General features: G+C 46.5%; 6 protein-coding genes across 6 annotated transcripts; 3 read left to right on the top strand and 3 right to left on the bottom strand.

Moving 5' to 3' along the window:
- Positions 1-2,141: 2,141 nt before the first annotated feature.
- Positions 2,142-3,441, top strand: PHALS_03701 (26s proteasome non-atpase regulatory subunit 6; the record flags this gene model as incomplete). The annotated part of the gene is made up of 2 exons (XM_024717960.1): positions 2,142-2,710; positions 2,769-3,441. 2 exons carry the CDS (start codon positions 2,142-2,144, stop codon positions 3,439-3,441), a joined length of 1,242 nt encoding a protein of 413 aa, XP_024583406.1.
- A 505-nt stretch (positions 3,442-3,946) lies between these two features.
- PHALS_03700 (translation initiation factor if-3) lies at positions 3,947-4,635 on the bottom strand (the record flags this gene model as incomplete). The annotated part of the gene is made up of 2 exons (XM_024717959.1): positions 3,947-4,171; positions 4,249-4,635. The coding sequence occupies 2 exons, from the start codon at positions 4,633-4,635 to the stop codon at positions 3,947-3,949; spliced, it is 612 nt and encodes a 203-aa protein (XP_024583405.1).
- Positions 4,636-4,754: 119 nt separating this feature from the next.
- On the top strand, positions 4,755-5,945 carry PHALS_03699 (e3 ubiquitin-protein ligase fancl-like; the record flags this gene model as incomplete). Its single annotated transcript, XM_024717958.1, has 1 exon — positions 4,755-5,945. The coding sequence occupies one exon, from the start codon at positions 4,755-4,757 to the stop codon at positions 5,943-5,945; it is 1,191 nt and encodes a 396-aa protein (XP_024583404.1).
- Positions 5,946-6,072: 127 nt separating this feature from the next.
- PHALS_03698 (conserved hypothetical protein) lies at positions 6,073-7,956 on the bottom strand (the record flags this gene model as incomplete). The annotated part of the gene is made up of 1 exon (XM_024717956.1): positions 6,073-7,956. One exon carries the CDS (start codon positions 7,954-7,956, stop codon positions 6,073-6,075), a length of 1,884 nt encoding a protein of 627 aa, XP_024583403.1.
- A 74-nt stretch (positions 7,957-8,030) lies between these two features.
- Positions 8,031-8,459, top strand: PHALS_03697 (Uncharacterized conserved protein; the record flags this gene model as incomplete). Its single annotated transcript, XM_024717955.1, has 1 exon — positions 8,031-8,459. One exon carries the CDS (start codon positions 8,031-8,033, stop codon positions 8,457-8,459), a length of 429 nt encoding a protein of 142 aa, XP_024583402.1.
- A 113-nt stretch (positions 8,460-8,572) lies between these two features.
- On the bottom strand, positions 8,573-9,282 carry PHALS_03696 (dhhc zinc finger protein; the record flags this gene model as incomplete). Its single annotated transcript, XM_024717954.1, has 2 exons — positions 8,573-9,217; positions 9,280-9,282. 2 exons carry the CDS (start codon positions 9,280-9,282, stop codon positions 8,573-8,575), a joined length of 648 nt encoding a protein of 215 aa, XP_024583401.1.
- Positions 9,283-11,022: the final 1,740 nt, after the last annotated feature.

The raw sequence follows: 11,022 nt of genomic DNA, 5'->3' as shown, positions 1-11,022 counted from the left end.
GCTCCCGCGAGCTCTGTGGTTTCTCACACGGGCGAGTCTACGACCACAGCAGCTCAGGACCATATCTTGAGCTCAGCTCATGGCCCTTCGGCTTCCCGGGCTACCACCGAGAAGCGCGGGGCGCACGACAACGCGGATCGTCATGATCCTTCTGATCATAAGCCTCCACGACGTCTGGGCAGTCTTGCCGAAGTGGCACACCACAGTCTCACGAGTTCTCGGATTTGGGGTATCCCCTCAACTTGACAAGATATTGGGTTCGACCCTTTCGACGACGTCGACCCACAAGGTGTTCCCCGTGATAGTAAACGCCACCATCCTCATCGAGAAGACGGCGGGCGATGGCGAATTGGTCGATCTCCTTCCGGTAACTCGCGATGCTCTTTGAGCTTTGGGGAACTAACTCCGTCGTCATCGGCACTCCGCCGAGCGTCATTCCGAGGCCACCTACCGCAGTGCGGAAGATCTCGAGAGTCTGGAGCACTTTGTTTACCGACTTCCCTACGTTTAGAATTATCGCGCTCTGTCGAAGCGCGTTCTAGCCGTCGAGCAGACGAACACTCGTGCGACGGTGAACCACCTTGCGCCGCAGGAAATAAGAATTGTTGCACTCCGTTCTCAGAACCAGCTGCTGGTTCTGAGAACCTACACCAACGCTTCCACATTCAATCGGGCCGGATCCCAGTACGGCATAAGCAAGCCCACATAAATCACCGGGTGGGTGCGCATCCTTCTCACAAGGTTCAGCATATGCGCAAGTCCTCCCTTGGCCTCGAGCTTAAAAGGTCCATAAACTATGGACGGAGCGTTGTTTTAAAGACAGCAGAGACTGCATATGTAGGAAGGATTTTAGCATTTAGTATATCCAGGTTTCCGACCTCAAAGTTTTCAGCATTTTTCTGCTTCTATCGTCTGCATATTCTTTCTGTGTGTCTTTGCTTTCAGCCATCGCATCGCGAACGTGTTGTAGGACACTCAATCTGGTAGACAGGAAGTCATCGACTTCGTAACGGACAGTGAGGGGGCTGACATCAGCTAGCCGTTTGGCTAATTCTCCCCACCAAGCCCTGAGCCATGGGATGGCGGCGTCAGCGGGACGCGAGGATTAATAAGCCCGTTCACGTAGAACGGCGTGTAGTCGCTAGATGAATGCACAGCATTGTTCAGCGTAAACTCTACGAATGGCAACATACGCTCCAGCGCTTCGGCGTCTCAGCGCAGACGCTGCGAAGAACGTCTTCAACAACGTTTTGACTCTTCAGACCCGTGTCGACTATCACATAGAAGATTAGCCCGCACTCTCCACACAAGAGTGCTAACGAGAGCCTTTTCTAGTTCTTATGCATTTCTTCTTCCTTGCATCAATGAAGAACGTATATTTTGAGTTAAGTCAAACTTACGGGATATCTTTCGACATCTACAAAAATTACAACCTATCCAATGTAAGACCTGAGGCTAAAACCCGACATGTCCACAGGTTCTCCCTTAAGGGCTTCCATCAGCTTCATCCGTAACAAATTCTAGCCATAAAACTTTGTCATGGTAGTTCACTCTGGCACTTCCGAGATTCGCTTCAAGCGCAAAGGAACTTCATGGCACTAATGCGCGGGCTTTACTTGTGAAAGCCCCCTGTTCTTGCTTAAGCGGCAGCCCATTTGTACTTTGTTTCTCGAGCCACGACTGACAAGCGGCTTCGTAAATCTCTTCGTGATCCATGGGCTTTTTCATTCGCAGATGATTTAGTGGGTAATATAAATGTCGGCGGGGCTAGACAGTGTCTAATTGCGATGATGCCAAAGCATACGGTGGAAGTGGCACTAGGCCGTGCAATCAGTACAATTGTACCTATTCGGCCAACACATTATTAAGGTCTCAGTGTTGTTGTGTATATTCAATGCTAGGGTCAGATTTCATCCCGTCGGCTGAATATGCTTTACCTCGCTTACTAGAGGCGTGAGTGGTGCTATGGGGCGCGCACTCGTACGAGAAGACGGCGCCAATTTTCCGTGTAAAGGTTTATGATCCTCACAAAAACGCTCTAAATAAATACAAATGCTGACATTAATGTATGAATTTTAATTTTGATGTGAAAAACACGACGCCTTGTTCACAATAAAAATCCAAAAAGCTCCATCACGACCATGGCTGTTAACACCGATAAAAAGTCTGCGCTTACAAAGCAGGCCAGCGTGGGGAACATCTCGGAAGAGATCGAAGATGATCTTAATACTCTTCCCGATATGAAGCTATCGCAGCTGCACTTCTTGCTGCAACATCATCACACGACGTCGTCGACTCTGACTGTGGATGCCGCAGCCGCTGCTCAGACGCAAGTTCTTGAGCTCGTTAAGCAAAACGATATGGCTCCATTTTATCGTTTGGTGTGTAGTGAATTTAACTGGCCCATCGATTCAGCGCTTGAGGGTAAGATGCGAAGCAAGAACGCCGAGGAAATGATTGCGCTGGACGAGCGACTAGCCGACGCTGAGCAGAACTTGGGAGACATTGAAGTGCTTGAAGCATTGCTGGCCAAGGCTAGAATGTACTCACGTATTGGCGACAAGGAAAAGGCGCTCGAAGCGTTTAAAGTTGCAGGAGAGAAGCCGCAATCCATCAACCAAAAGATTCTGGTAGCGCTGCATATAATTCGAATCGGACTTTTTTTCTCCGATTTAGAGCTGGTCGAGACGTACATTAAGAAAGCCACGGCGTACGTTATATAGCTATGTTTGTGATGCTAGGTGATGGCTTATGTTGTTGTATTTTAGATTGATTGATGAAGGTGGGGATTGGGACCGTCGTAACCGGCTGAAAGTGTATGAGGGCTGCTACTTGCTTATGGCTCGCAATTTCAAAAGGGCATCCTTATTATTTCAAGAGTCAGTCGCGACATTCACGGCTACGGAGCTCATGCCATATAAAACAATGGTATTTTACTGCGTCATCACGTGCGTTCTCAGCATGAGTCGCGTGGATTTGAAGAAAAAAATTGTGGACTCGCCCGAAATTCTCGCGGTCATAGACGAGATTCCGTACCTCACGAACTTTCTGAATGGCCTTTATGACTGTGACTACAGAAATTTTTTTACGGCCATGGTGGATATTCAGCCTTATATCTTACGGGACAAATATTTGTCGACACACTCGCGCTTCTTGTATCGCGAGCTGCGTGTGCTAGCGTATGCCCAATTCTTGGAGGCTTATCGCAGTGTGACTATTGCTTCAATGGCTTCAGCATTCGGTGTAAGCGTCGAGTTTTTGGACTCTGAGCTTGCGCGTTTCATCGCTGCCGGTCGTCTGAATGCTAAGATTGATAAGGTAGCTGGGGTCATCGAGACTAACCGTCCGGACGCCAAGAATGCACAATACCAGGACGCGATCAAAAAGGGAGACTTGCTGCTTAATCGTATTCAGAAACTTGCTCGAGTGATCAACGTCTAAGTAGCAAATGTTTGGCTTCTAGTTTAGCTTTTGTGTTTTACAACCTGCTAAGCCTTTGATGACGTTTGTTTAAATGGAGACGACACACCACTTCTTGCATTGCTATCAAATTACCATTTAACTCAATATGTAAAATGAGGCTGCTTGTACCTCGTTCGCATGACGATGTATACAGGTTATCCGTCTACATGTACTGAAAGCTGCAGCAAAAAGCAAAGCAGATTAATGTGTCCAGTTTTTGATACATGAACTGACCTGTGTCTATACACGACCTTAAACACTGGATATTACTTGTTTGGTGCTGATGGTCTCTAATAAACGCAGCATCAGGTACACCACAAAATGCAGAAAGGAGTACTCAAATGTACCGCCAATGAGCAAAGAAGATTCTTTCGCAACGAATTTGGTGCAAGCAGCGCTGAATTAGTATTTTTTGCAAGCAATTCCTGCGCTGTTTTTCTAAACTATGACGTGCGCCTCTAAACATGTCTTTGAAAGTGCTCTTCTAAGTAACTGGTGAATAGTTCACATACACTCCGCCATATTGGTCCTTGGGTGGACCAATAAGCACGCCCGTCTCAGCGTCAATGAAACTATCAATGCGCTTTAATTGCTCTAGGCACTGATCTTTTAAATGATACGCTTGGGCATACTTGATTGTTACCTTGACTTTATGGCCCTTGCTTAAAAACCGCTTAAGTTGGTCCACCTTCATGCTCAAGTCGTTTGGCTACAAATCATTCACAGATACTATATTGTGAGTATAACAACTGGTGATCAATAAAGTCATGCATGTTACGCACTTACCGCGATCTTTGCACCGATTAAGACTTCTTTGTCGACTTTGACCTTTTGCTGCTTCATCATATTCTTGCTGGCCTTCTTAAGCTCATAAAGCCGCTTATTCGTGTCGAAAATTTTGCAGACTGTCGGCATTTTACCTAATGGTGATACTTGCACAAGATCTAGACCTTGACTTTGGGCTTCTTGAATAGCTTGGTGGATTGGGACGTTTGCGCGCAAGGAACCACAGTCCTGTACAATGTTAACTACATTCGCTTCGATGCTATCATTTATTTTTCCCCATTTCTTCACCGAAGAACAGCCACGTAAAAGTAATGATTGATGATGGCCTAGGGGACGACGCGATCGAACCATGCAGCGCACAGCAGGACGCACCAACGAAGTCAGCATTTTGATAAAAATGAGCTTTATTAGTCTTTTTAAAAATCAGCAAGATGCCTGTGTTTAATGTTGTTAATTGATACTTTTAAGCCGAATTACTCTATTTCTCTGTATTGAAGACCACAGTGATGCACTTTGTGCCAGAAAATGCCACACAATCAGCTTACCGTGGGTACATACGCGTGAATGACGATGAGTTTGTGGTGTGCGTGAGAAATGTAAGGTATGATGAGCGTACAGGTCGAGCAATTCTTGATGCAGCTCGGCTGGACGTGGATTGTGCACTAGCAATTCACTTGAAGCCGCACAGTGCGACTTTAAAGCTGCGACTGGCGCAGGCGTCCTCACTCGCGGGTTTTGCGGCAGAATTGGAAGAAATAGTGGATATTTGTTGCAAAGCACATTTAAATCATCAGGAGGCATTACCCAGTGCCAATTACTATACGAAATTAATGGAGGAATTGGACGTTGTGGGCTGGAATCGACTGGGTCAACTTAGCGATGATTTACGCTCATTAGAGCTTACGACAAAGGATAAAGCGGGACGAACTCATACGATTCGCATTTTGTTGCCGCTGCAATTTGAGCTATCTGGGTTTACAACAAAGCCAAAATGTCTTGTAGATGCACCTGATACTTTTGAGCTTCAGTGGCCCCCCAGCGAAAACGAGACAGTGTTGGTTGGGATTGTCAAACAATTTGAGCATTTCTTGGATAAATTTCAAGAGTTTTGGAACGTCTTGGATGCTCTAGATGCATCAACGTGTGTACTTGAGCCGCATCATGCGACAAGAGCTACAGGACGTAGAAGGTTGGCGTTGGAACGATATGCGTCAGTGCAATTCCAAGTCGATCCGATCGACCCAATGGCGATGCTAACCGAGCTCAATTTCTTTGGAAACATGGCAAGTGTCGGGATTTTGCGTGAACGCTGGAATCACAATGCTTTGAGTAAATGGGATATAACAAAAACTCTGCACAAAAACCTAGAGGATGTGCTGGAAATCACGCTACCGTCTCCGAAGACGACACAGCCAAATGAGTTTGCAATTGAGTGTGGAATTTGTTATTCATACCGTTTGGAAGATGAAGAAGACAACAAAGAGCAAGCACAACAAAACATTGCAGCGTCGTTGCAACATGCAGAAAACAACTCACGCCTTCCAGACCATCTATGCGAAAATCCAAAGTGTAATCGACCTTTTCATGCCAAATGCCTCTATGATTGGCTTCGTGCATTGCCGACGTCGCGCCAAACCTTTCACACAGTGTTTGGCGAGTGCCCGTATTGTCGAGAATCGATCAGTGCAAATGTATAGTCAATATTTTATATGTAGCGGCAAAAGCAAGTAGCAGAGCTATGCGCGACATATCATCGTTTGATTTTGGGTTGTCTATATTCAGATGTAATTATACTTGCTGTGCCAGCGTCAAAATACGCATACATCACCGCTCTCCTGCTACTTCACTGCGCATGATGTTAATGGAGCCATCCGAATTTACACGAATACGATTTGACGGTTTTCCACTATCACGGTTACCCTTCTTTTTGCCTCGTTGACGGCCAGACGTATCCTCTCTTCGACGGTCCTCATTGAATTTACCATAGGGATGAGCTCGTGTGTCAGACCCGCTTCGTCGCGATCCAGTACCATATTCTCGGTCATTGCGATGACGTGAGTTCAGGCGCAAGCTACCTCGAGCGTGATACATACCCTGTTTTGGAATTTTCTCAGGTGGAAAATCATCATCCGTCGCCTTTCGCAGTAATACTCGCCAACTCTTGTCAGCATGTTGCGTGCGACTATTAATGCGATTACCCAAATGCCATTGCGACCTATTAAAATCAACATCAGGAACGTCAATCTTACCAGAGTCTTTCATTGCAGCGCCCCTGACAAATTTCTCAGTATCCACCATGTCGACATCTATTCCAGCCACAGGCGCATCAACAGCCAATTCGTTCTTCATCTGCTTCAAAGTTTGCGGTGGAAGTTTTTGGCTCAAAGCAACGAGAGCTCTAGCTGCGTTAAAATTGTCATGGAACACAATTGTGCATGAACTGTCATTAAGCCATTCAACGTATGCCGGAGCAAATTCCACAAAATATTCCATCACGTCAGTTGTACGAACTTGCTGAAAATGGCTATCGAGCGAATACATGTGCAGTGCATCGGTACGAAATACCACTGCTTGACCTTCTAAAGCAGAGGCTTTTACATCACATCGCTCGCGACGAATCTTAGCATTAGCTGGCTCCAAATCGGTTATCGCCATTCGTGAGTGATCCTCTTCCACCGATAGTCCAAACTTTTGCGCGCGAGCACGCAGCTTCTCCTGGTCATATTGCCTTTGAGCCCATTCCTCCTGCGTCAAGCCTAATTCCAGCGCTCGAGCAGACTCAGATGTGTACTCTACAGCAAATTCCGGCGTATCAAAGCGTTTCATGCGCTGTTCACGCTTGGTCTTTTCTTCCTGACTTGTGAGATCAATTCCCGTCGAGAATCCAGACACAATGGCACCCGTGCGTTGAAATTTCCTAACATCTCGTGAATCAACAAACTTCTTGATATCAGGCGGTGCAAATGGCGTGCCAAATCTATCTGCACGTCGTTTTGCCGCTGCATACTCTGCCTCATACTGCTGGTGCTGCTCCGGCGTTAGCATGTCCCTCTTTCCTAGAGGATCAGCCCGTACGATCAGTCTAGGGGGAGGAAACGCCGCCACATTAGCAGCTGCAAGAGCCTCTGTCTGACCCTCGTACACTCCATACAGCTGAATGCCTCGAATTAACACAGATTGATCCCACGACGTAAAGCCCACCTCCGTCACAAAGACAAAGTCTTGATCCTGGACTGTCGAAAGGACATCATGGCCCAACTGAGTACCCACACCAGACGACAGCAAGCCATTCTGAACGTCCACTACTACCCAGTAAGGCACAAATTCTTGGGCTGAGCATGTGCGGCCTGTAAAAACTCGAGCCAGATCCACTTCCTTATTGCGTCCTGAGGCCGATTTACGCCATACCACTTCCGTGTTTCCGCTTGTGCCAACAGCCACCTCATATTTCCAATAAATTTGAGGTCTATTACGTCTTTCAGTGCTTGTGACGTCTCCGGACTCGGTAGAAACCTCGAGAGCGGGAGCGAAACCTACACGAAAATCTTCTCGTGCTAACGCCTCAAATTGAACGACTAGAGCGCAGAGAGAACCTCTAGATTGGTCAACTAGCGAGCAATCAACTGAATGTGCTGGGAGAGATCGCCAATGGCGATAGCGCCCATACAGTGCGCCTAATTGCAGCTCCGAAGGTGATGACGAGTCCATGATTGGAGCTTTTTTGTAGTGTGCGTAAGTATGATAAATACTTTTAGTCAATTATTGCTCTTTATTCACCAACCATGGCCGACAAAAAGCTGCAAGATGCTGTGGACAAGATGGTGGACCGCTTGGATCGCACGCTTCTCCGCGGCATTCAGCGCGACGGCTACTTATGTGCAGCGAAAGTATTTGAAAACAATACTTGGTCATCGGAGCAATTGGCAGCCGCTGTGGAGCGATGCCAGATGCCGAGTCAACAGCTGAACCAATTTTTACAACAAGAAATGCAAAATTTTCAAAATCGAATTCAGCGCTGTGCCCAGGATTGTCAAGACAAGGCACAAGATGCTCTGTCTGCTGGCGGTAATCCTAGTGAAAAGCAGATTAAGCGAGCGCAGGAGGATATGGATGCGTGCGTGAGTCGATGCGTTGACTCGCATATAAGTTTGTTACCGAATGTTAGCGCTCGTTTTGAAAAGGCTGTAACGCAGGTTAAGCAGCAGCATTAAGCTCAAGATAATAGACAAAAGGAATGCAATGCTGCTTCTTATACTTATAGGGACTTCTGCTTCTACCTCTACTCACATCTAACCTTTTAATGATACAATTGCTCGAAATAAGATTACAGCACGTTCACCTCTCTAACCTGTACCTCTGCTTCCATTTCGCACGTCTTAACGACCGCAATATCGATTTCTGGAGACGTAGTCTCTTGCGTGTTCGAGGAATCCGTCGAGGTTTTTGCTCTCTTAGCTCGTTGCTCCTTTCGACGACGCAGCATCCATTCATACGTGCCATAGCCCAATATCATGAGCCATAGATGAAAACCCAAGAGCACAAAATACATAAGCATGCATGGGAAGGAGGTCACAAAGCACGTCACAAGACAACCGACGACTACGTAATCAAACGCTCCTGCATCGTCCAGCAAATGATTGTGCAGCCACAATAGACAAAGCCCTGCGTACACAACCTGCAATAAAAACTGTATTGTTCCTGTGCACGCCACGGTAAAAAATTGTGCGTAGTTGCTTTTACCAATGCACGTCTGTAGCCACGTACAGTGGTGGTCAAGACCCGGCACAGATTTTCGACACTGAGCACAGTATCGAGTCTTTTCCCATCGTGGCCCACTGAGTCTGACACCACACCAGCCATTCGGCAGCGACTTTTCTGCAGGTTCTGCAGGATCGATAGTCTCGCAGGATCTCCAAGAAATGATCAGGACCGTCGTGTTCACCACGTGCAGTCCTACAGCCACAATTGTCTATACAGACAGGTGCATTGTCAGTACGATCGGCTTGTTCTACCAGCTCATTGTCGTCGTACCATTATGAAAGTTGTAGTACAAATTTGTTCCTTGTCGTCGCTGCCTTTGCTCGAACATAAATAAAGAATGCCTATTGCCCCAAAGAAAAACCAAAGGGCTGACACCAAGTGGCCAATCCATGAGACCACTTGGTCACACGAGTATGGCCGTTCAAAGCCGTTGAGTCGCTGTTCAGAGGTGGGTCGATCGCTTTTGCTACTACATACTTCACTCTTGCTGCTGCGTGGTGATTGATCCATCGCAGGCAAAGGCCTACTTTGTGACTAAAGTAAATAAGAAACAATCAAAAAGAGCTTTTGGGTTTTGCTAGCTGATTAAATTTGCCGTTTCATTTTATAGTCTTGTTCGTGCTGAGGTCTCTTCCAAAGAGACTAAGATGACAAGACATGGAGTCTCACGACATTACAATTATATAAAACCGACAAAGCAAAGGCTTCTTTTGGTTGAAGGTGAAATACCAAAGTAATAGATTGAAGATACGGCATCAGATCCTCAAACCACCAAACATGTATGCTTAGGTGCACTATGCCAACCAATGGGCAAGTACTTATTCCTTATACATTTAGCAAATTTGTATTACTTAGGACGATTTGTAGCGACAAATGTTGCGAGTGTTTGCAAGCGTACTGATCGCGCTCAGAGTTTTTGTCTTCCCGTCAAGGTCAGAGAGAACTATGTCTAGGAGTTAAGTTTTTAGTCCACCAATGCCGTTTGGCCTTCTCCCGATGGCGATGACGGCCACCCCATTATGGACGGTCTCTAAGCGTAGGCGGCTTATTCCAAGAGCTTGAATATATTTTCTTCCTCATGGCTGAGGTCTATCACCTCTGGTGCGCTTAATGAGCTTCCACTTCCAGTATTGAATCCTGTGTGAAAGCTGAACTTTGGATTGAATGGTACGCCCATCGCTTTCTTAGAAAAAGCGCGAAGGCCTGGGATATATGCTCTAGTAGTACAAAACAAATGCGCGTTGCGTGCTTCCTCTGCTCTCGGCTGGAAAGTACGAAATGTTGGAATCCCACGCAAAGGTGAACAAAAAAAGTCTCGCAAGGAAATGCCAAGTCCAGTAGGCGTAAGGCGGCCTACTGAATTTACTGATTTCTATGCAACCTCACGGAGGTTGGGTTCAATGTGAATCAGCGCTGGAAAGATTGGCTTTTTTTTTTGAAAAGAAGGGACTAACAGTCCAAGGTATTTGGCTATTGATATCAAAGTTTCCGGCTTTGTGAAGCCGTGAAAACTCTTGATAGATTCAGGGTACAGTAGGTCGCGCGACTGTCAAACACGTTTGACGGTGCGCTGAGGTGGTTACGATGCCAGATTCGATGCGATATCCATGCGTCTTGCGATTGGGACACTGGTGGAAGTCTTAAAAGATTTTTTGATCTTTCGAGCTACGTCTGAGAAATTTGATAGCGTGGGACATTGGCTAGGCCTGCACCAAGCTTCAAGATACGATCTCTTTCTAGAAATGGTGTGGTTAGAACATCAAGCACTGTAGGTCGACTGGAGGTCGAATATGTTAGGAGCCATACACTTCTCTCCACATGAAAATTAAATGAGCTAGAACTTACTTCTACGAGTAGAGAACAGCGTATTTGGAGCGGAAAAGAAGCTGCGATAGCATCCGTGCACGATATGGGCTTGTTTAAAATTTACAGCAACGATAGTGCAAGATGTCCCAAACAGTGCTTGGAAGGCAGAAGTGACGGTATGCCAGGATGAGGCAGAGAGGGGTGATT

Source organism: Plasmopara halstedii, assembly GCF_900000015.1.
Source record: "Plasmopara halstedii genome assembly, contig: Scaffold_2386, whole genome shotgun sequence".
Taxonomy (NCBI): Eukaryota; Oomycota; class Peronosporomycetes; order Peronosporales; family Peronosporaceae; genus Plasmopara; species Plasmopara halstedii.
Note: the sequence above shows the minus strand (reverse complement) of the source record. Positions and strands in the feature narration are given on the sequence as shown.